Source organism: Acanthaster planci, linkage group LG01 (assembly GCF_054643075.1).
Source record: "Acanthaster planci isolate LZ-2023a linkage group LG01, COTS_SCS, whole genome shotgun sequence".
Lineage (NCBI taxonomy): Eukaryota > Metazoa > Echinodermata > Asteroidea > Valvatida > Acanthasteridae > Acanthaster > Acanthaster planci.
The window spans coordinates 36,354,708-36,380,193 of record NC_141777.1 but is presented as its reverse complement, the minus strand read 5'-3'; the positions used below and the strand labels follow the sequence as shown (position 1 = coordinate 36,380,193).

The following is a 25,486-nucleotide window of genomic DNA, read 5'->3' as shown; positions in this document are numbered from 1 at the left end:
AATCACAAACTACTTGATGGGGGCTTCACAGGGGGCTTTGTCATTGCTAATGTTCAGTAACTTTAAAGTGCAATTTAAATTGACTGTAACTGTTTCTTTTTAACATTTCAGTAACTTTTCGTTAAAGTAATGTATTGTATTTTAAATTTGTACTGTAATATGGCCTTTGGCCATGAGTGTAAAAATAATTAAAGCAAAGCAAACCAAAGCAAAGATATAAGAGTGGCAGGGCATTTGAATGTGCTGTCCTGTCTTCCATACCAATATCCTTTACTCCACCAGGTCAGCAATGGCTCGATGTAACTGGTCCCTTTTCTGTCAGTGTGTGTGTTTTGGATTTGAGATCTGATTCTCCTGGTACTTCTCCAATTTCAGTTCCTGTTTTTTAATAATGCTGCTTCCGTATTCAAGCGATCCCTGTCACTGTCATAATACCTATGTACATGCACATTACAGGCACTGCATCACAGTTGAACCAATGTGAGCATGACACACCACGCATCAATACACGATGATGTCAGCAAGCAAAAGGAAAAGAATGAACAGGTCTGAATACATGTACAAGACAGACAGTTTAGAGTTTTATCAATTTTTAGCTCTGACAAAGAAAACTGACTGAAGAGGAATTCAAACACCAAACATGGGTTCTACCTGATTTATGGGGATTACAGACTTTTGATAAGAAGAATACTCTTGTGATAAAATCCTATTACAAAGAGCAAATTCTAAACTCCAAAGCCTCTTGAATTCTTCAGATTTTTTCCCACTCCTATTATGAGGTTCTAGTTCTAACACTATGATTTGCCTGGTCCCAGAAATCAAGCAATACTGATAGTTAACAGTTGCAAGTTGATGAATTGACTTGTCAGCTTTAAGTACAAAACCTGTTTCAGTGGCTTTCCTTAACCCTAACACTCCTCAGTCCTCCAACAGGTGAAGGATTGAGGAGGGTTAGGGTTAAAAAAGAGGGTTTTCAAAAAAGAGAAGACTGGTTGAAGAGCAGAGAAGCATGGTATTTCTTGAAAGCACAGCTAAATTAAAAAAATAACAAAATTCTGGAGGTTCCATGACGGAAATACCAAAATCATCTAGCATCACTGTGGTAACATTCTTAGAATGGCAATGGCAAGTAAACATTGCTGTACATCCACAAAAAATGTATGTTTGATCGGAAATCAATCTAGATGAGGACATCAAAACGGACATTTTGTGACTACTTTTGACAAAACAGCAGATCATGACATGACTCTAAATGTGCACAAAAACCACAAATATAGAAATCATGTTCTGACAGCTGAGAAGCAACTAAATGTACAAGCGAGCAGTGTTACTTCAGTCATTTTGCAAACAATGAAACAATCAGCAGGAATTATATCTGACAAAAAATCTATACCACAGCACAAGATCACACAGAAGGTCATGCATATACATGTTGCAAATTTCCAATGTGCCGGTTACTCTTATGCAAAACAGGGCAAGCAGTGATGAATATTAATGAGCTCAAACCACACACCCTCCAGAAGGTTCTGGTTTTTCGCATGCCATGCTTGAACTCTGAAGCCTAGAGTCAAAGACAAACAAGAAACAAAAGTGACAGTGCAGGGTTAGTGCTAAACGGCATGTGTCTACAGTTATCTACAATTTGGACTAGTTCTCTCCCTATGAACATCAGGGTCGCGGCTGTCAGATGTCGAGTGGCGGATACAATGTATTTGCAAAATCTGGATATTGGCCCCACGTGACAACGAGATGTCATGTTTCAATGTAGCAATGATGTCCCTCTTGGTGAGAGAACACTGCACGCACGCACCAATCCATACATTTTTCAACTCTCTGATGAGAAGTATGATCTTCTCATATTATGCCGGTGCCAAAATGTAGTTTGTCCCACCAGCTTGTCTACTCTTTGCCAGTAAATCTGAGAAGATAATGCAGAGCAGCCATTTTACTCAACACTGCATGAAGTAAACAGATGTAAGGAAAAATGCATATTTAGCTGAAACACTGGCCAACACGGTCAATCTGTCAGCAGGGACCCTGTGTTGATTACTCAAGCCTATTTTACCAACTGCACTTGTAAAACAGAGAGCAAATTAACCCTCCTCCAGTTTAGTCATTTTTATGCTTGTTTAAGCTCCTTCTCCCTGCAACTTACATGTAGCTGTGAATTTATGCCTTCAATTCGGGGATGAACTTACAAGCATCAAGCTTGTCTACAATAGGAAAGCATCCAGCTTCTCTACAATAGGGCCCGTGTCTACTAAGTACTACGGTAACTCCAGAATTGTGTTAATATGTCAAAAGCCAATATTTTTCTGCTAAAGCATCGGTAACATTTCATTTATTAGTAGCTCCATCAAACGTCTCATTTAACTGCAAGTGGTCCAAAAAGGACGAAACTTAGTGTGGTAAAAGACTGCTGGAAAATGCATTTCTGTTTACCTTTTTAATGGCCTGAAAAATTACTAAAATATTAGTACATGTATATCAAATCCATGTGCTGTTTGAACATAAAATTGCTGCCTACAGCACAATGTGGCCGAATTCAAGCCATGAAACCAAACTGAAATTCAGATAAGTGGTAGACAGTCTTTCTTAAGGTGGTGAAAATGATTCATTCAATTAACCACTTGCTGCCGGGGAACCCCATTTAAGGCACACAGGCTTAACACACGAAACCGGGGAGCCCGAAACCGGACTAAAGAGCCAGGCCTTATAACAAAAGACCGTACTTGTAACAAATGACCGAGCTGCTGGGAATTGCCAATATTTTTTCAGTTGTCAATAGCAGAGGAAATCCATACTTTTTTGAGAGAATATACCACTGTTTGTGGCATTCAGTACGAGTGGATTCCCACCGGGGGACAAAAGCGCTCCAGCGATGAGCGATACCTACCGCTGTACGTTAATCTGGCTCCTATTGAAAACACGCCACTTTCGGGAGCAAAAGAAAGTTACACAACACTGCACAATCTGGGCTCTTTTTACAAGGCGGCAGGCCTGGCTGAAATACTCAGGCGTCAATAGATGTTGTCTGTCGAATTAGAATAGTCACCAGACAGTCATTGGTGTGGGTGTATACGTTCAGTAAATGAAGCTATGATTTTTTTAAGATTGTTGAAAACGGAAAATCTTGAAAATCTCTCGGGTTTACGTCATGCAACTTCAAATTCCACCCGGCAGCAAGTGGTTAACAACTTTTTGAAACCAACAATCCATACTGGTGAAGACAAAAAAAGTTGCCGGCCAATTAGCTGTGAGAGAAAACGCTAACATGCACATCATCCAAAGCGAATGAGACAGACATTTCAAGCGACTGTGTTGACAGTTTTTCTTCCGGAGAGTGCAATAAAACCATTGCAACGTCGACAGACTGAAAGCTTTTCACCCGTGTGGTAAGAGAAAACACCGAGCAAAAATCTGAAGACGCAACAGCTTTGCTATATTACTGGTGTGTGCTCTGTGCTGAAGTTGCGTGGATAAGCATGCGCACAAAATACACAACGGAGAGTGTCGGAGGGTATTATTTCTCTTGTGTCACGTACATGTACTATACAACACCCACAGGAACGATGCTTAAAGACTGAAGAACGGTAAAATGGTTTTGTCAATTACCGAATCATCACAAAGACTAGACATGTACATGTACAAATTCCTGTGGGTAATCTCACTTACATGGCTCCATGGCAGAATGGAAAAACACTGCAATGCATGAATGCTTTCTAGGGTAAAACTTCCATTACTGTGGGACACAGCATGGGCGACATTGTGGACTTGCCCAGAATTCAAAAGTGCCGAGCCCATCCCAAGTCTGGTCACAACTTACTTCACCTGTTCTGCCAGGAAATCAAGGGAATGCACAGTCGGGATGGAAGTCTTTATTGTTCACTTGTAGGCTTGTGACTTCATATGGGACTTGGATAACTTTATGGTCAACTTGTGATGGACTAAGGACTTGTGACTCATAATAACATAGTCAGATATAACTGAACTTTAACTACAGAAAGGCAAGCCACTTATTAAAGTCCCATTATCAGCGAACCCAAACTATCGCGGGTCAACACTCCCTCACAGAAGACTTGGTGCTCTCTTTAGTGTCAACCGCAATGGCATCCCCAAGCCTGGACTTCCAGCCACAACTCACCTGAGGATGGAGGTTGAGCACACAGATCTTGGACTCCTCCACCACACTGCGTATGGCCTCCAGGCTAGTGCCGTAAATGTTCTTCTCAAACTCGCCGTGCTCCACAAACTTCTCGGCTTGGATGTCTTGCTCAAAGCGTTGCCTGGTGGTGAAGTAGTAATCCAGGCCATGGACTTCGTGGTCCTTCTTTGGTCTACTCGTGTCTGTGGAGAACGGGCACACACCACGGGTTACAATAGCTCAAAATGAGTAACATCTTGAGGAAATAATTTCTGTAAATGGTTGGTAACAGTACAGTACCACTAGAGCGGCTGAATGACAATGGAAAGTAGATTCAAACTTCAGCAAAAGTGAAAGCTGGCTAATTTCAAGATGTTAACTTTCTTGAAAGTCTTCAACCTCTTAATAGGCACAAAGGGCCAGTGAAACTCCACTCTCAGGACTTAGAAAATGGAGCTAGGCAAAAATGACTGAATCTTTCAAATGATTGTTTGCTGATTTGAAAAAGACGATGAATTTGAATACCCAAGCACACAAAATCAGTCAAAGTTAGTGATTCAAAATAAGTAGGTCACAACAGACCAACATCAGCAACCACAAACCCTCTGTTATTTGACAAACTTTAACATTCAAAAGCATTTAGTCCTAGCTTACAGCTCAAAAACAAATTCAAGTGAAGGTTTTAAGGCAGGTCCCATGCACAGATCGTCCAAAGTGGGGACCAACAAAAGATGAACCCAGGACTGAAGTAACGTGTCACCTTGCTTTTCTGAACATCTCTAGGCCACGAAGCGTGAGACAGGAAAAAATAGACAATCAAACATGAGAACTTACGGGGTACAGCAGCTGCAAAGCGTTCGTCTGTCTCGAGTAATCTCTGCCTGAGTTCATGCCGGCCCACCTTGGGTGGACCAATCAGCACCACCGGCCTCTTCTTGCTGGGGTCTGGCTGGTACAGGCCAACTTCCTCGTAGGTCAAAATCTCATCACTGCTTTGGTCTGCAAGGATAGAAATAAGGGACGGCAACTGTCTTGAAACATGTGCCTAACGGGTACCAGTAGGCTGGGGATGGTAGACACACACTGCACGTTCCAAAGAATAACAGACACATATCTGAACTCTGTTACAACTCAGCCCCAATAGCTGTTATCCAAGAATAACACCCTTTGAAAAAATCTAGATATCCTCAGGCAGGATCTTGAAAGTTATTTTGTCCTCACATTCACTGCTAAGAGTACCAGTATAGAGGTAGATAGAGGCCAAGTAGGGACTACAAGTAGTACTAAAAAATATTTGATTACCACTTGAAACCCCCCCCAAAAAATAATATTCCTTGCCACTAATATTTAGTCAATGTGAGCTTAGGTTATGGTTCTGTTGGTCTACGCTGAGAGTTGTACTTCCTTGGGGGTCAATTTCAAAGTGAATGCAAGACAGCTGCTTTTTCAAAATGGCTGCCTCAATTCCAAAATCGCGCATCAAAAAGCTACTCCCAAGAACCAACTCTCTCCATGCAGCATTCTCGATCCCAGGAGTTAATGTCAGTTGGCAAAGTGTTTCCATTTCTAGAGGAAAAACTGCACGGAAAAAAAGTCTGCCCCTTTTTTGAAAGACGACTGTTTGCTCACCGTTTCCATTTGCATTGTACAGCTTTTTCTTTTTCTTCTTTTTCTTGGACTTGCCGCCGCAGAATAGCTTCTTCTTCGGCTCCTCGTCCTCGGGCATCGTCTGCTTCATGGCCTCTCGTCTGTCCAAGCAGATTTGAGAAAAATTAGCAGTAACGAAGGTAGTCCATAATACTGGTGTCCTGTTTCCTTGTCAAAGGAGGAAGCCAGGAGTCCAACTGTCATTTTCAATTTCATTCCGTTTGCAAAAGCAAGTTTGGAAGAAGTCAGATTTAAGCTGTCTGGTACTATGAACTAGAAGACGGTCATTGCCTCTAGTATACACTAGCAAGGAAACAGCGTGTAAATTTATCATTATTCCGTTATCACATCAAAAATAACCCTTGCAGGATCTTTTCCATGACTTTCCAGGGCAACTTTTCCCCCTGGATTTTTCCACAACCCTGGGAACCCTGTGCTTTTGGGCCTCTTTGAAAGGCAGAGTCCAGATGACACTCACTGCTGCTGGAAGCTGCGACTGGGGATCAGGCCGGCCAGCGTCTGGTCCTCCTCTCCCTCCCGGTATGCCTGCCACCAGTTGGAATCGTCCTGGGCGATGACATGCAGGATGTCCCCTTTGTGGAAGGATAACCCCAGCTCCCGGCAAGGGATGTACATGTCGTCCTCCGGGTCGTAGTCAAAGTGCGCCCTCATGTGAATCTGTGAGGGGGCGCAATGCGGAAATGCACATGGGTGAGCCATAACAGAAGTTTACTTGAACGTAAACTGTCAAACTGACAGAAATGCACTACTGATTCCATCAACCATGGCCCTGTAATGGCACAACACTAAACACAGTAACTGTGCAAATACAAAGTGCCCTCGCCTGACATTCATTGGATATTGGCAGGCAACATATTGACTTCCACGTGTGACGTTCTTGAATCTGTATCTTTTTGGTACAGCAATCAAAAACATGAAACTGCTTTCTTCCCTTTGAAAAACTAACTTAATCTCACTAGATTTCACTTCATGGTGGGGTTGCAGATCCATCCACTTTGGATTCCGCAGGCTCTCGTAGGGCTAAGCAGGGAAGATAATGGTGCTATATTCAAGTGCATCACAAGTTATTTAGTCTCAAGCCATGTCGTTCGAATACACTGTAACAAAAACACTCCTTGGTGACTGGTCTCATGAAAGGACTTGTGATTGGACCTGTGAGGGACTGGACTTCAACACTGACAGGTACTGACCAATGAAAGCTATTTCACAAACTTCAACTTGCTTTTAAACCTGAATCTGGAAACTGCAGGGAAAAAAGTCACTTGAAATGTCAGCAACCGACAGGCCGAATGATGGGAACTTACAAGGGCTGTGTCTTTGGACTGTTGCTTGATGTTATGCTGCTTACAAGGCACCATGAGGAATGTAAGTGTCCCTGAGAGAGCGCTCTGTCAGAGATGAAAAAGACGACAAAAGAGTTTGTTGTTGCATTGTCAATGAACACAGTCAGCGGGAGGAGAGACATCGGTAAGGAGTCTGAAAAACATGCTTTGAAGTGTAAGATATGCAAAGCATACACTTTGGGAAAACAAGAAGTCATAAAACGTACAATAGGAACAGTACAAATAATTATTAAGATCAATATCAATTACGGTAATTTCTGATGAAAGAAATTCAACCACTAAACCACAGCACTTACTGATTAGAAATGAACCAGGTTGGTATTTCAAAAAGACAATTTTACTTCAGAAAAAAGGACACAAGCGAGTCTGTTGATGGCCACACTGATACAGCAGGCTTTCCGCACATGTACGACGGTTCCCAAATGACCTCAGATGCCCTTCATTGTAGGCATGCACTGTTTGAGTACCAAACTGGCTTATTCTTATCCAGTAAGCCTTGGGTATTGGTGTTCAAGGGTGTTTTCCCATCTGTTGCAAGAATATGCAAGGCTCAACATGCAGATCTCTTCATATAATAAAGTGTACCTATCACAACGACATATCAGGTCAGTTCAATATTCCATACTACTATCACTGACAGTCCATCGAGCAATACTTTCATTTGAAAGGAGGTCCCAGGGCACCGGTAGCTCGTACAAGTGAGCAAGCTCTCCCCTTACCATGAATTCACAGATTTCATTGACAGATTTTCCTCGAATATCGTTGCCGTTGATTTCCAGTATCTCATCCCCTTCGTGCAGCAGCCCGCTCCGCTCGGCCATGCCGCCCTTGATGATCCTACCGATGACCACAGCCTCTCCATCATTCAGAATAGTCGCTCCCTGACAAATCAAGCAAAAAAGGTCACATCAACTTAAGCGGCATGGAACACTCATCCAGCTGAGAGGAGAGCAGCACAACGCATGCTCAGGAGAGAGACAACTGAAAATCAGTGTACTGCACAGTATAGATGTTTCTCATAGGACGACATCTTCATAGGAAAATTACAACCCCGTACTCAACACTATCAGGTGCACATTCGCATAGTGCCCAAAATGTTCTATTTATGTGTTGATCCAATATTTTCTAAACATGGCACAGTCAAAAGGATGTGTGTCACGAAAATTTGACATTTAAAATGCTGGTTTACATGTCAAATCAGTAAGAAGTGACGTCATTTGAGAAAGACCAGTTCCATTCATTTCTGATAAAATCAGACATTTTTCTTGGACTCTACGATCGCTCTTGGCACAAACCACGTAACTGAGGTGTGCCAAAGTGGCATGTGGCAAGTCATGCCTGACACACTGATGCTAGACAAACAGTTGACAGTAAGTCTCCTCGGGGGAAGAGAAATTCATTAGATGCAGTACATGTATCTGTCAGATGCCGAACCACCGACCAACACAATTTACAAACATTCAAATGGTGGGTTCTCTGGCCTCGCTGGGCCAGCTGCTACTTTGGTGCTTATTTTGGAAAAGGATCTTCATTTTCTGATCCAAGGTCCTGACTCAACAGGTGTTTCTTCCACTCAAGAGTTCACTGACCTTGGTAATTTATTGCACTCTGACAAACTGTGGACAGTCTACACTGAAAAATCCAATCAAGTCTGTTTTCCTGCACTGGTACTTCATTTTTACACATACCGGACATGTAATTTGAGAATAGACACGCACAAGTGATGTTGAACATGATTTATTTCCAAATAAGATTAACCACATGTGAAGAAAAATTCAGGTCAGTTCACTCTGTAGGGAATTTAACAAGTACAGCAAACAAGCAATTGTTTTCATTTTCAAGCGTATTAACCCCCCCCTATGATTGAATGTACAATTATCCCTATTTCCACTCAAACGGAATTGCTTTTCAAGGACTCCTTCCTGAGTGGAAGTACCCATACTCAGGAACTTGGAAAACTTTAAAATGAAGAAATTCAGTTAATGAGACGGCGATGATGGCCAAACTGTGAGACCCTGTGACTCAGATATCAGTCACTGTTTTGGCTCCGTTCAAAATGGATGGTCAAAGTACAATAGGCTCAACAAACAATTTCGAAACCTGCGGTTCAGCTGGAACAACCATAGCAGGGTTCCCCTGGGGTACTGATCTGTGCGTGGTGGTCAAACAAATTTGCCAAAATTCTAGTGCCTAGAACAAAAGCAAGTGTTTTCAAAAAGGCCTAAAATAAATTCTATATAGTCTAATATTACATTTTCTCCAAATTTCTCCTCTAAAATAAATCAATCTAATATTGTAAGTCCCTCTTTACCCTTCTGAATAATTTGAATCTGATCTGTTTCAAAATATCAAAGTTACTCTGCTTTTTCCTTCCATCTTTGTCTATTTTTAGAGTGAAGTGGTATAATTCAACCCTAAAAGCCTGAGGTGGTCACTCCAATCAGTGAGGTGCGCCGTCTCACAGTTGAAGAGGCAGAGGAACCCCTGAACCACAGGGTGCATTCAATTAGTTTTCATGGTTACACAGGTTCAACCTTGTCCGCCTCCTCCCCACTGCTTGTGTGATACAACATACACAATCACCCCCAGGTCAAGGTTGACCAGCGTGAGCCAATCAAATGCAGCCATCGACTCCTACACAAATTTGACAGTATGTGGGTTTTCGAGCCTTACCAGGGGTTCGTTGGTTTTGTCAATCCGAACAATCTTGACCGAGTCTTCCTCTACCATCTCCAAGTTAAGGTCGTCCTCTTGGTCTTCGGGCCCAAGCATCTGGGTGGGGTCCCTGGAGGCGATGTTGTCGTGGGTCGACAGCAGGGACTGTGGGGCAAATATAAAGCAACGAAACTGATTGAAGGTATGGTAAGTGTAAGGACACAATACTGGCCAACAAAAATGGGACACATAGGTAAAAATTCAATCTAGTGAAAAGTGTTTAATTTACTTTTAAATTATGACAATGGACCACCCTCTATCAGAAAATAGCAATGGGAAGATAATCGGCCCAAGAAATTTTCTTCCGTGCAGTGCTTTCTGTAGAGAGGGGCCTCATAAGTTAACGTTGGTTACGGTGTCCACTTTGCAGTCAACCATGCAATAATAAAAGTCAAAGAAAAACAATGTGGAGTTGTATTGTTGTGGTTAAGCTTTTCCTCCTTTCTGAAAGTCATCTTTAAAAAAAATGTTAATTGTTACTAATTTTACGATATCTTAATAAGGTGGACACCGTAACTAACGTTAACAAGTGTACTTTTTCACACACAACAATTTTAAATGATTTGCAGTTTGATGACTTGAGGAAAACAGCTGGTTGCGAAGCTTGCAAGTACTTCAAAGAGGACATTATCATTGACAACCAAAGAACAGATACCCTCAATTTCAAAGATCTTTGTCCTGTAGTTTAACGTTAGTTACAAAAATGACACGGACACCAAAAATTTCGAATCAAAGCTAACATTTCATGTGACAAGTTTATTATGACTTGCTTTACTGGAGCCCTCAAGGTAGTTGCCTCACCTTCAGAAAATTGCCTATGTTACTATGTGCAGGTGTTAATACATGCACATGCTTTTTCATTTCTTGGGAGCATCTCTGTGATCTACATATCTGATAAGCCACTTCAGCCTATTTTTAAATGCCCTACATGTATATGCATGCAAGAAGGTTGCACATGAGCTTCACAGAAGTTGAAATCTTTGACATTGTGAACTTAAGTACATGTATGTATATTTAAATGTGCACCATTTGCAACATTAAACAATTCTGAGGAACAAGTAAATTGAGTCAATGACTATTTTATTTTTCACTCTAATCTTGTTTCTTAAAAACTGTATTTCATTATGGAGGCTATACACTGACGATCCCATCTGAAGAACATGGCACATCTCATTAAATGAATTTCAAATGCGACTACAACTATATCCCCTGGAGTGAGCTGGCGATCGGCAGGCTCTTGTGGGGTCCTGAAATTACAGAAATGGCAACAGGAATGGTTGAAATCGAATAATCTTTGATTTAATTACTACTAAAGCTTCTTTCACAAGGACATGTGAATCTACAGACATATAATCTGATCCAACCATTGAATCTTTTTCTCCTCTCTGGCTTCTGAAATAAGATAGAAGAAAAATAAAATTCAAATAGAGCAATTTTTTAACATAACCGGCAGTGGCTTGATTTGTAGAAACATAAAAAAAAACTCTAACAAGACCCCAGGGGTTCCACAAAGGCAAGTTCCCCTATCTGTGTAAACATCACTTGCCTACGTGTTACATCAACTTCGCTCCATTTACTTTTAATTCACTGCGAACTCGCCCCCATACTATTGGATGACAAATGGGGCGACTTTTAATACGAATGGGGCGAAGTCGAAAGTGCCGGTGTGTAACGAACGTGAAACACTGATGATTTCTTGAACTTGGCAAGGCTATTCATTAAGTTTGTTCATTTTTGTGATGGACTTTAGCTTAAAAAGTGTAAATTATTTGTCGTTTTGCAATTTCAAGCGGGACTTCAGATGTTTACTATTTTTTTCTTCCGTTCGTTAAACATGGACACGATTCACACGAAACCATCCAAGCGGTCCGCGACAAAGCCCAAAAATCACCCACTGACTATCCATTAAAATCTTCCCTTTTACAATGCCATCTGACCTCTTTTCACAAAAAAATACAGAAAATAAAATCTATTTAAGTTGATACAAACCTTTTGGCTGCTCTTTTTCCGGATATTGGCTGCTCTTTTCCTGATTGTTGGAGGGAAAGCTGTCGCGCGCAGCAACTTTCTCCGTTCGTTACACAGAGACGCGAAAGCGGCGCGCGGTGGACACGGTGCTTAAAATAGCTTTATCTCGGAAAAGACGTAATCGAGCCTAAAACAATTGACCTTTAGGTCATCCATGCAGGGTACCATTGCACGTGTACGACCGCTAGTCAGACTGCGTTGATCACCAGTTAAAACATGTGGACATTTTACGTTAGTTACAAAATGGACACGAAAATTATCGCGATCGATATGCTGATGTTTTCTCATCCTCGAGGGTAATTATGGTCTAGCACACATTTTACACGATGTTTATTAAGCTCATTTCGAATAAAAATGGCTTTTACAGGTAAGGGTGAGGCTTGTAAATGATGATTCTGGCCCTTTTCGTCATGGTATGGTGTGGTGGACACGATGTGAAACGAACGTTAACGCAGGTTCAGCTGCCATTTTGGAGCGTGGATTTATTTATTTTTTTTTTTGTAAAGGGCCAAAATATTACTTCATTGCTTAACTCAAAAAATATGACCATTGTGATAAAATACGTGAGCTATAAGTAAAGTAGTTGAGTTCATTAAATTTTGTTCAAGCAATGTCCCATTTTTGGGCGCCATTTTGAACTAAAATTTGCTCTTCAACGTGAATAAAAATTATAGACTCGCATTTACACTGAATTATTTATCTTTATTTATCTCTCAAATACATGTACAACTATAATCTCAAGCAAACATAGCTTGAAAATGGTTACATCATCTGATAAATTAAAGTTCATTTTTTGCATCATGAAAGTTGGCCAGTATTGTGACCTTACACGTAAAGTAAAGTTGGTGGCCAAGTGGTTGGAAATTTGCAAAGGAACACAAACTTTGTGGTCTTCACTCCGACAAAACTCTAGGAACCTTTTCATTTTTTTTCTCTAAAAGCCTCTCAAGACAGCAATGACCCTCTAATTCACTGCATTAGAGCCAACCCTCAAAATTCCTTAAGTGTACATTGGCAGATTTCTGATGCTTTTATGAGATCCAGGGAGGCATATCCCATCTACACGTACATTTACAATCATTTCCATTAGGTTTTAAAGTGAGACTCCTTGAAAGTTAGGGTTAGGACCGTGCACATCAACAACGGGTCGAGCCATCCACTGACAGAAATGCTATCACGTATATCACACACATGTACAGTATATAATGACAGTGGTTGATTCCAAAGGTTTCAAGAATGTTACCGAACAAAAATATGAACTGGGACCATTCTGTTACATTGCGTTGATCATAGCAGTGAATCAAACATCTTTTTTTCCTCAGGTGCTGGTTGGACATTTCAGCCAGTGTCATACCGGTAGCAAGGTGATCTGAAGTTTGCAATACATTAACCCTAACAGTCCCAAATGCTACAAAGTATCACTTAGTAGTAAAATGTAGTACTCAGCCCTGTCCCTTGTAAGAGAACATGACATTATTATTCTCTGAAGCCATAAAATACAATAGAGAAGACAATGTACCATACAATGCTGTGGCACTATGAATGCATAGTTTCATTGTTCTCTGTACGAATAACAATGGAATAAACCTAGCCAGAAATAGTAATTTGTAACGCTAGGTCCTTCAGGCTCAGAGTGTTACGTAGTATTTTGTAGTACTGAGTACTCTAAGCCAAACAACGCCCGGTACTGTTGGGGTTAAGATAGGGGCATTTATGGTGGAAAGGGCTCTTTGATGCTACACCACTGTCTGCTAATGGGCCAAGTTGGGTATTTCTTGTGAAAATTGGGTAGGGTCAGGAGTCACGGATTTTGGTCATTCTTTTCATGAGAGTACACAACATACAGGCATTCTTTCATCTCCCCCTTCCCCACCTTGCTAAAAACATACATAAGAAAATCTTCACGGCTGATCTGATCGACCTTTTCCAACTTTCTGAAAGGGAACATGGGCCATAAACCACTCCCCTAACCGTACGCTTCAGGAACGGACGAAAAGTTTGTAAAGAGGGTTATGCTTTGAGGTTTAATACCTACACAACAGCGTGACAGTGCAGTACACAACCTGCCAAATAGACTTGGGGTGCAATTACTTCATCTTTGGAGGCTGGGGTGGATAGTCTCAAGGACGACCCTTGGATGTTGCGGTTATGAATCTTTGTGCCAGGGTCCACAGGAAAGGTCATCTTTGAGTCATCACAGGGGAGGGTTGAGAAAGTCCTCAGAGTGGAAGTTTAGGTTGGAAACAGCACCCTGGGTATGATGGGGGGAGGCCGAATCGGATTTGGAAAGCTCCTTTGCAGCTTTCCTGTTCGCATGTGACTTGGCTGTTTTTGAGTTTGACATGCTAAATTGTGCTTTTCCTGTTCAGTCCACGTTTCCAGTTTTGTGCCAAGATATATACAGAGTCAGACCATGTAAAAAAAAACCACAGAAAAAAACAACTCAACGGCAAAAATTCCGAAGGGAACTTTAAAAGCCAACTCCAACATTCACATCCTTCAAAAAGGAGCACTTTTGTTCTAGAAAATTGGGATCTGCATCTCCTTTTACGTTCAGCCAAATCCAAGATGGGGCATTGGCAGATGTTTGACAAGAATGCTCACCATGATCTGCCTGATCAATTTGTTCATGATCCTGGAAGAAAGTACAGTTAGCCAAACTGTGAAACACTATTATTAGTTTTACATGTACATACATGTAAACAGTTTTATTACAGCACGTGAAACTACAGACATGTGCCTGCCCTGTACAATGTACATGTATGTCAATAACTAATTTCAACAGTGACTCTGCGCGAGAACACTGTGGTCACTCCACGATAGCGGGTGCCTGAGACGTGAAACATTAATTGTGATGTGAGCATGGCATTCCCTCAAAGACCTTCAATTGCATTTTCAATGACAGCATTCAAGTTCAAATGCCAGTGGAGGCAGATCAAGGTCACCCTATTCCGAACAACAATGATTGAAGTGTGCAGTGCAGCGGGAGGACAGAATAGTCAACATCACGACCTGTACGACAAAACATATGTATACACAGAGGGCCAGGACCCAAGAAAAAATATGGCATGCCCCACAAAATGCACGGTCAAGTTGACGCAAAGTTGTTTTCGAGTGGTTTGCCGACACTGACGTCAATTCCTTGCAGTTCATGCTCGGTAACAGCCAGACTGCCCTTTGCTGGGAGGAAGTGGCTGCTGTTCATACTTACGAGTATACGAAAATCCCAAATGACAACGCCCAGACAAAAGTTTAACATCCAGACCCCAGAGGCACGCGTGAAAGTGCCACATGTTCCTGCCCACTCTTGTCAGCACTCAGAGAACACATCCTGTGGCTAACACGTCCCTGAATGATTTACGACGAAGGACCTGCTGATGGTAATGAGCACTCTCCAAGGTGGCAGAAAGAGGGACTTCGTGCACCTCCATTCCCAAACAAGATTTATCGTAAATCAAACAAAGTACCATAACCCACCAGAGATGATGTGAGTATATTGCCACTCCCGATATTGCATGAGGCTCTCGCTCAGTGAGATCTGGGATGCTGTATTACTGTATGAATGCTTTCCCCAGAATATAGCAGGGAAACTGCTGCAGTGTGAGTCGGCTCATTCAAGAAGCCCTCTTGACATCAGTCAAAAGAGAGTTAAGCTAAAAGGATAACATACACACAGATCGGCTAACGTACCACAGATTCCCAGTGCATTACATGCAAAACAGAAATGCCCTCTAAGACTGATAACTTACCTGGCAGGAATCACTGTCAGAATTTTCTACTTTGACACATGAGGCCTCTCATATTTCAGTCAACAAAGAGAAAGCTGGTTGGAAGACTTCCATGTAGGTTTTGTTGTGCTCTTTCTCCCCATTTAAAGAGCACCTCTAAGGAAAACATGTTTTCTCTGCTTTTATCCGTTCAAATAAATATGGAAGCATCCAAATCCAACCCAGTGTCACTTGTCTTCGGAGTACAACTACATGTACAACAAGCTAAAAAGGGTTTTTTTCTGTTCATGCCAAGATGCGAATTCTGAATGTAGATTGCGTCATTCTGAGAAAACAGAGAAAACAAGGGGAACCCTCGCCGTGTTCGTAGTGGGTAAACCCTAGCAAGCCAAACAATGGCTACATGCATTGTTTGGCATGCACATGCTTCCATATTTATTTGAACAGATAAAATCACAGAAAACATGTTTTCCTTAAGGTGCTCTTTAAAAACGCCCTCACCATTTGCTTTCCAGATTTGGCACAGACGGCAAAAAGGGTTAGAGTAGGGCAGATGAGGAGAGCCTAGATTGAGTGATTATTGCTCAGATATTCTTGGCTTGTTTGTGAGCTGTTTGTTGGCACCCACAATAGACCAGTCTGACCTCTATGGTGCATACCAAGGTTCAAATCTACATGTACAACTAGTGCTCAAAGGTACATGTACCAGGTACATATACATCTCCACAGGGACCCGAACACCAAGTCCAAACCTGCACTTACATGTACATGTGTCTGAACGAGTGGCCACATGTAAGAAAACATCAGGAACTCAGTGAATGATACCACTGCTAAACTCAGCACACCAACGGTGCAGTCTGAACTCTTAAAATTGCTCATTGGCAGGACATTGACTGACATGCAATGAGCCAGTCCAGTATGCCAACAGCACATGCCCATTACGAAGCTATTCGGGAACAGCTACGTGCGTGCGCGATAGCCTGTCTTATCCGCGCACCCATACGCTGACTCACGCACGCACTTTGTTCCCGAAAGACCTTGGCTTTTTGAAATACCGAGCTGGCTCATTGTGTAAAACATGTCACGATGAATATACATGTACATGTACCTGGCGTGTCACAACTCACTCAAGTGCAAAACCTACCGATGGCTGAGTTACTGTTTGGGTTGATCTACATGTAGATTGCACAGTGGCTGTGGCAGAAATGCCCACAGGATTCTTCAGACTTCAGGGCATCCAAGTTTAGTAACACAGCTTGTCCCTCTGGACACTTGAGACCCACACCCACCTCACCTGCAGACTTCAACACCAACAAGTCATGTTTTCCCTTCCACTGAGTCTAGACGGATACTGTGTAGGCATGGCAGAAAAAACTCAGACACAGGGAGAGAGGGGGAAAAGGGCCTGCATGCAGACAAGAAGAACTGCTCCGCCAAGATGACAATAAACAGAACCCTAGTCCCCTGAACAGTGGTTTCACCTTCGACCTTTTGCTGCTTAACTGTCACCTCTGTCTAGGAGCTGGTGGTACATCCACTGGTTCCCCGTGTCCCAAGAATCAATATGTGGAAAGCTCAGTTGACCTGAGCAACCTAGGATACACAAGCATACATGTACATGTACATGCTTCTGCTGCACAAGGTTGGCCATCACCTTCATCAGTACACTGTGATGTTCTATGGCTAGGCTGTAAGATACTGCATAATGTACACATACAGTATTGTATATGTACACATAGAGTGCATAATAGGATATTCCTCACAAGAAATGTAGAGTTGACTATTGTGATTGGCAAATACACAGTATTTGGCACAAATTCAGTTCTTCTTTGACGTTACACTGTAAGTACAAAAAATTAACTTTGTGCAAGTGTATGAACCTTTGAAGTTTTGGTCCCCTAAGAGTTTTTTACATCTCCCAATAGGTGGGGGGGTTCAGGGAGTTAAGGTGAATGTGCTGGGTTTTAAACAAACGCTCATGGTACATTACTTAAACTTGTGAACCTTTTTCGTGTGAGTGAAATAATACTGCTTTGTCCCCGTTCAACCCCAAACTGGGCTGTGCAACGATCTTGTCCCCTGACCTTAACGACAGGTCAAGATGGAGAGGTACACCTGCCAAACCCCTGCCATGAGTAACATCCCTGCCCCAGGGGTATAATTGGTGAGCTAGTCTTCCCCTTACAATAACAGTTATCTAACACACACAGCCAGATCGATCACTTTCAATTAGAGTCTCGGGGAGGAACTGAACCAGGGTACCATGGGCTGGACTCATAGCAATTGTGAATTGAGTTCCTATGGGACAAGTTCTGCTCAGAGGGTAGTCTGCATCGTTGCATATTTAGGATGACAGCATCTGTATGGAACAATTATGACATTCTACAATCCTTCTTGGGTACACAACCTACTGCATCTACATGTACATTCTTGGACCTTAGAACGACCAAAAAGTCAACAATACTTAGCACTGTTGGCTTCATCTTCTATCAATATTAATGAGTTTGTTCTAATTCATTCCATGTTACAGTACAGTCCAATACACCTTCATAAACAGGACAGACCCTGTAATAAAGTGAGGAGAACTTTCTACATTAAGGCAAAATTCTGCGGGAATTTCCATTTGGAGAAGCTGGCCTTTCACTAACTGAATGCGCTTTACAAACTTGATGGCCATATAAAAATCTCCACATTATATTTCTAAGGCTTTCCCAGAGACATTTTCATGTATCTCATCACAAAAACTTTTGAAGTCAGCCCACCTATATTTTGGACAAGAAATCGTGCGTACCCTATCCACTCAAAAAGCAGACAACCAATCCACCATCTCAGCGTTTTATTTTGACAAAACTCAATACTGACAGACCCAGATATGATTCCTTGGAAATTTCACAGGATGTCAAACTTTTAACTAATTACAAGGAATGTGTCATGTGTCACTGCACAGTCTAGCATTATGAAAGATTCACAGGGTTTGGAAAAGGCTTACAGCGTTCAAGGTTAATCCCACAATGACATCATATGGGCAACATATCCAGAAGCATGACAACTGTATCACTGATCTATTTATAGGGAAGCTGGAATTAATGCTAGGCCCACAATGTCCAAATTGACAACATCTGTCACATACTAGTAAATGTAACAAACGACAGTTATAAACCCTTTTCAGCCTTGCCACAACTGGACAGGAACAAAACAATTATAAATATTAGGTGTAGGAAGGCTGAGGAAACTCTTAGAGTAACAAAAGATGGCACCATTACTCAAAATGTCAAAAAATCTAAACTTAACTAATTTGAATCTAATCTACAGCTAGTGTAAAATATACCAAAGGGGTTTGAGCTATCCATCGTTCCACCACATGTACTTGAGGAACTTATGATCTTTTATCAGATGTCATAGACAGGAAGATCTATATTCTAATCAAATCAAACTAATTCACATTGAGCCAAACTAAATGGCATGATGTCTGCCCTAACCAGCAGGTGGTCTTAGGTACAAGTCCCATCTTAGCACAGTTGACATATCCTTGATTTCTTTTTGAAAAACCAGGTCCTGCCGGGGACATGTTAACCTGCGGGGATTTTTTGTGCACGCTATGATGATGAGGTTTAAACAAGTTCTACGCAAATTCTGTGCGCGGTGCCAGGTGACACCTGTCCTTGTCCCCACTTTTGACTCAAAGAGTCATTCCCACTGAGTTTGTACACACATGCAAGTTCACTTAGGTCCATGGAGGTAGAGCGCATGTGGAGCTCTGAAAATATGTGGCTGTGTGCCACAGATGGGCCACTGTAGCAAATAGTGCTCAGCATCATTGTCTCAGTCTTAAAAGGAAAAAAAGACGACGCGGTAAGAAATGTTGAAAAAAATCTTGAACAAATGACCACCAAAGGTCAGCATGTGTAACTTTGTAAAGGACTGTGATCGTGGTGCCCTGTGTTCAAAAGTCTATCTTTCCACCAAATATAAACATTACGCTGTCGATAAGTTCGTCACGGACTAATAATGTCCGGCATCGGCCGACTGGTTAACTATTCCCATATCAACAGGATTCCTTACCTTGAATTCCGGAGTCTCAAGTATCCTTGTGAGTTCCTGTGCTTCATCACTCTGACTTGTCTTGGCTCCTGCTTTCACCTAGAGCGCAACAAAGACAAATGAGGTAGGGTAAAATAAAATGACACGGCTAGCGATAAAACATACCAACGAGACTTGGGCTATCCATCATTCCAGACTTAAGAAACTACAACTTTCTCTCAGATATTATCAACAGAAAGGATACGAAAAATGGACAATACTTCCGGGAGAACAATGCAGCATTATGGGTGATGCTTTGAGTACCTCCAACATTAGACAAATCACAAAGGATCTGCTTACAGACAATCTGTCTACTGTGTATAAGATATCAAGATCATGCATGGGAAACAGGGATGCACCAACTTGACTGTCAAGGATTTGATTTTCAGAGAAGGTGAATAACCCAAACTTTCACAAAGTGTAAATTATATTTTCAGAATTGGAAACCGTTAGTTTTGAACATACATGTACATTCCTACCATGTTCTGTACAAACCGGAGAGCAAGCAACCACTTTGTGTTACACAGCCAGTTTTAAATTTAGCAGTTACTTATAACATGTACATGTAGTCTCCCCCATTTGAAACTTTCAAATGAACGTGCATAGCCACATTTAACATGTTTTCAGTGAAAAAAATATGTACAACACCAGAATCCCTCTGGAACTCAACCAACAGGTACCAGTAATTATGCCACTGATGTAACGGTAGGAGGGCTGCAAAAAAAGTCAGCATGCTTGGCACAAGTGGTACAAATTGGAATTTTAAAATTGCATTACAATGACATGACAGATCACTCAAACTAGAGACAGTCTGCCATGATACTACCGTATCTAAAGACATGCAGTGGGTATGCCATTGAAGTACACGTTCTTGCACATGTACATGTACAGCATGGAGACACTGGTAAAGCAGAATTGTGCATGAGCAAAGATGGCAGCCACCCACACTATACACTGTACTAAGGGATTGTTGTCCGGGGCAAAAAGGACGGCTCCTACACATGACGGCACAGACGCACAATCCATCTATTATCAGGGATCTGACATCGTTCAAAATAACGTGTGCATAAAACATACTCCACCCACCAGCAAAAAATAAAAAATGAAGGAAAAAAAAAAAGGACCAGGGGCTGACTAATGACAGCAGCTAATCAAACTTGGCCTTTTGATGAGTAATAAAAAGCTGCCAATGTCAAAGTTATTTGATAGGAAGAATCTAGGGGCAGGTGGGTTAGAACGTACACTTAGGAGAAGAGCAAAAGGGACCCGACACGTAAACACTTGTACATGTACACGTGGGCAGTATATTCAAATGACGTACATGCAGGTAAACCCTAATTACTGCACCAAAAAAAGCAAAATACTCTATTGATAAAGTGCCCACATTGCAAGCCACTCGAAATGCGTGCATACATGTACTGGTATATATCATGCAAGAGCCTGGCAGAAACATTTGGCATTAGGTTACAGATCATAAAGTCTGATGTAGATTTTCATAAGGGTCCCCAAAACAAATTCCACAAGAATGGCTGGGGGCGTGTCAAGGGCGGTAGTAAATTTAACCATAACTTCCCCCCCCTACTTCCATAATAGAATGAGGTTTCTAAGAGGAAGTAAAGAAACCACAGACAGGCACTGATCACAACAGGATCAAAGCTAGGATTGTAATGTTGTCAACAGGCTTTCTAAACCAATCAAAACTAATGACAGTGTCTCCTGGCTTTGTTAAAATAGAAACCACTGGTCACGCATCACCAAGGAAGTGCTAAAGCCCGAAAGGTTCTTTATTGGTGATTTCCCTATTTCCGAGCAGATGTCCGCCACGCAGGGAGGGGCTGTGACAATCATGGATGTCGCGCTTAAAGCACAATGACTATTGTACCGGTACCATAATACTGTTTGCCGGCTAGTGGCTCAACAAGCACAGGTGCAAAAACATCCAACAGTGAGGCAATTACAAGCGCAGGCCGTGAAAGACGGAATGTCCCATACCAGCTTAGGAAAAACTCAACTTTTCACTCAATTCTCCATGAAACGTACATGGACACAAGAACAGCAGATTAAAACTACCCACATGTAATGACAAGTTGAAATTTGTGTATCTCTTTCAATGTTTTTTGTTTCCAGTCGGAGCAGGACATCCTCAAACTTCCCCACTTGGCAAGCACAAAACGGTACATTTTGTCAGTTATTACACAAGCCCAAACTCAACTATCTGACTGATTTAAAATGATGCAATGATGGAGACTAGACCAGGTAACTGTGAGGCCATCTGAGTGATCTATGAGAGCTACATGTACAGTACATTTAACATGGGATCAGAATGCATACCACGTTTTACACATACATGTACATGTACCCCTATTCTCAATAACCAATCCAGTGACAGCTAATTCATTTCAGTTAAGAAAGGTCCAAAGATAACTGATTTCTGAAGAGCCCACAGAGAGTCCAAAGCAAATTGTTTTGCCAGCTCCTCTGAAGATAACTATATGTATTCCCTGGGGGCATGACCTCCACCCTGGTCAGGACACAGAGCAGACAGCCTTATCATGCACTGTCTGGTTGGCAGAATCTTATCAGAGAACATTTGGGGATGGCAGCTCTCAGCTGGGTGGGATAAGTTGACAGTAATTGGACCATGGCCAATTCTCTGATGTCCAACCAACCTGATCGAGTTTGGTCGCTTCCTTCTGCACATGCATAGCGTACATGCAAATTTTACCAGGTAACATGTTCTCCTGTGTTAGTACATGTATGTATATACCGGTATATGAACAACATGATACCTCAATTCCAACATTTAACCATATACTGCATGACCAATACATTTATGTCCTACCAGAAAAATGAATGGGGACAACTACTTCCAAGAAAACACACTGATTTAGTGATAAACCATTCACGGAATTGCCAAGTTTTCAGAAGTTTATATGCAAATCTGAGTAGGTCTTTAGCGAAGTCAGGTACATGTATGTCTTTTTCATTTCCTTTGAAGCAGCTCATGCCGGTAAACTGTGTTTGAAAAAGAAGTAAACCCTTGTGAGAAACAAGTACACACAAAAACTGCAACTCGACGTCTCATCTCACCTCAGCAGCGATTTGTTGGGCACTGCTGGTGACAGGCAGAGGCACCTGGGTCTGTTGGTGAACCTGCACCAATTGGTTGTGCACCTCCAGTGCTTGCTGGAACCCCGGGTTCTGGAAGAGGCTGCCCAGGAACTGGACGGTCTCTGGTCTGGTCGAGTCCCTCAGCTTGGCCTGCATCTGCTCCAGGTTGGACAGCAACTGGGACAATTCTGGGCAGGGGGAAGAACAAATGACAACCGGGGTTACTCTCAGGAAATCGACAGTAGCCACTAGCTGGGGACGGTCTAACCTATTACCAACTATCATAGCGGTACTTTCCCTGTACTAGGAACAACCGGGGAATTTGCGAAAGCATTACACATCATATTTAACACCAATCCTGAATCCAAGGATATCCACCAAGTCACGTACATGTACACTGCTTCTGTTGGGTTTTGTTACTGGTAATTTGCCTTGTCAGTATCTGGCTGTGGGATTCCCGAAGGCTTCAGATGCATTATTACTGGGACATCGTACACACTCTACATGTAAATAGAATCTTTAGGGCATTTAAGGTTACTGCCTTACTCCATTAGGTAATGGTACAGTATGTGTGGTACACTGGCACGGACAAGTACACACTACGCCACATGCAATCTCTGCTACCTGAGGATGCTACATGGCCACATGTACAGTACATGTAGTCTGCAAACAGGCTTGACCACAGATGTGTACAATGCACATGGAGATGAGTGATGAAGACAGCTGAACTATTAAGAGAGAATGACACATACAGTGCAATACAGTGCACACCGTATGCACGTGCAATGAGTCTATCTGTCCAAGCACATGTACATGGTGTACATGCTCAACATACTGCACATGTATGGGATTAATAACATCACAAAGGAAACACCGATGCATGTACATGTAACGCCGCGTTTACACTGGATCCTGCAAAGGAGGATCAGGTCCGGCGAGAGCAACCAGGCGAGAGCAACCAGGCGAGGGGGATCAGATCTGTGCCACGTTTACACTGGATCCTGATCCTGCGTGGCGTCGATGAAGCGCTGCAACCTCAGGGCAAAGGTTATGCAAACAGTTCACTGATTATGTGCACTGCAGCAAAACGGCAGCCAGTATTACGTGTACTTTCGCGCTGTATATACATCTCATTGTCTTATCTTACGTACATGAAGTTTCAGATGAAATGATGAAAAATGGGGAAATAGAAGGTTTTGGATGAGTGATATGCAGCAGTAACGAAAGTAACGAAGGCGGTGCGCAAAAAGTATGAGAAAGGGCAAGTACCAGTTTACTACCAACTCACAGGACAAAAGCACACGGGCTTAATTGAGAACCAGCGTAATGCTGGTTATGTACCGGGTACGTGGCGGCCGGGCCAACAGCGTACATATGGTACGTGTACAATGTCATATACGTATAATGACATGTATATGTAGGTCTTCACGATGACACAGACTTGTTTTCGCTCACTTCAAGACTTGCACCGGATGTAGTTATGTCAAATTCTCGTATCTGATCCGGATCGGATCCAGTGTTGGGTTTACACTTGCAAATTGATCCCGTGCGTGGGATCTGAACCGGATCTGATCCTTCCCGAGAAGAGGATCAGATCCCGGGATCAGGGTCTGATCCTGCGTTGTGTTTACACACGTTTTTGATCCAGATCTGATCCAGATCTGATCCCCCTGCCAGATCTGATCCTCCTCTCCGGATCAAGTGTAAACGCAGTGCTACGGTAGACTATAACCACCATTATACTTTCACGGTGAAAATGTTGGCAGCTGTTACACCAAGTCAGGGGCAACTACAAAACAGTCTGAGTTGGAGGTTATAGGATCTCAACTGCCACAAGGGAACAATTTTCTCCGACCAAGAGAGTTGAGAAATTCAGGGGGGATTGATCAGCATTTCCAAGGCACAGCCTTACTTCCCCAAGCTAGTACAAATATTTCACTGATAACCTAGGGCCTGGTTACTGATATCCACTAAGATAATCTGGTCTGGCATCCTGGAAGAAAGGGAAGATTAAATTCTTTCAATATGACTTAATTTCATTTGACACCTGTAACTCTTTAGTTTGGTGTCTATAACAGTACTTCAAAATTATCTTTGAAAAATGCATCTGCTGACAGATCAAGGCATGGAGCTTAGAAACGGTTTTACAGTAACATCTACAAAGTGAACTGAATTCTTTGCTGTAATAGAAAATGTTTTTGTTTTGTTTATTTTTTCCAGACGAATTAAAGGTGAATTTATGTACATGTATAATGCAAAATACAAAACTATACATGTAAAACATTGCACAATAAAATGCAAAGGGAAACAGTCTGCAGATGGTTTGATAAGGTTGGATTCCATTCTCTCATCTGAAAAGCTTTCAGTTATAATTCTAAGCCCATGAATGTGCCACATACAGTAGGGGAAGTCCCATTAATTTTCTCTTTCACTCTTCTGTATGGTTCCACATTGCATTTTCACACATGGGAGCATTATGACTTCTCACACTTTGGAGCACCTACAGCCAAACGTTCACTGCGTCTCTTTCCTTTCTACACAAGTTTCAATCTAGACTTGCATGTTCTCGTGAGCGTCCCTCACTTCGCAGAGCAGAGCATGAATTCCTGGATTTGTGCCAAGTTTCTTATCACTTCTGGTCCACGTCTGACCAAAAGCAGATATGGCCA

General features: G+C 42.1%; 1 protein-coding gene and 1 long non-coding RNA gene across 6 annotated transcripts in view; both read right to left on the bottom strand.

Annotated features, from left to right (window-relative positions):
• Positions 1 to 25,486, bottom strand: part of mpp5 (membrane palmitoylated protein 5) — a 97,142-nt gene that overhangs the window by 7,370 nt on the left and 64,286 nt on the right. For 4 of the 5 annotated variants that reach the window (XM_022238054.2, XM_022238071.2, XM_087144866.1 and 1 more), the window contains 10 exons: positions 22,797 to 23,005; positions 19,689 to 19,766; positions 9,829 to 9,975; positions 7,875 to 8,036; positions 7,117 to 7,200; positions 6,270 to 6,469; positions 5,774 to 5,892; positions 4,979 to 5,143; positions 4,145 to 4,347; positions 1,514 to 1,561 (listed from right to left, as the gene is read on the bottom strand). In XM_022238054.2, coding sequence (XP_022093746.2) covers positions 1,514 to 1,561; positions 4,145 to 4,347; positions 4,979 to 5,143; positions 5,774 to 5,892; positions 6,270 to 6,469; positions 7,117 to 7,200; positions 7,875 to 8,036; positions 9,829 to 9,975; positions 19,689 to 19,766; positions 22,797 to 23,005 — 1,415 coding nt within the window. The remainder of the gene's footprint in view (positions 1 to 1,513; positions 1,562 to 4,144; positions 4,348 to 4,978; positions 5,144 to 5,773; positions 5,893 to 6,269; positions 6,470 to 7,116; positions 7,201 to 7,874; positions 8,037 to 9,828; positions 9,976 to 19,688; positions 19,767 to 22,796; positions 23,006 to 25,486) is intronic. The other variant, XM_022238088.2, reaches the window with a different exon arrangement.
• On the bottom strand, positions 10,593 to 12,730 carry LOC147800716 (uncharacterized). Its single transcript, XR_015427484.1, has 2 exons — positions 11,860 to 12,730; positions 10,593 to 11,117 (listed from the first exon to the last, which is right to left on the bottom strand). It is a non-coding gene; the product is annotated as an uncharacterized LOC147800716 (long non-coding RNA).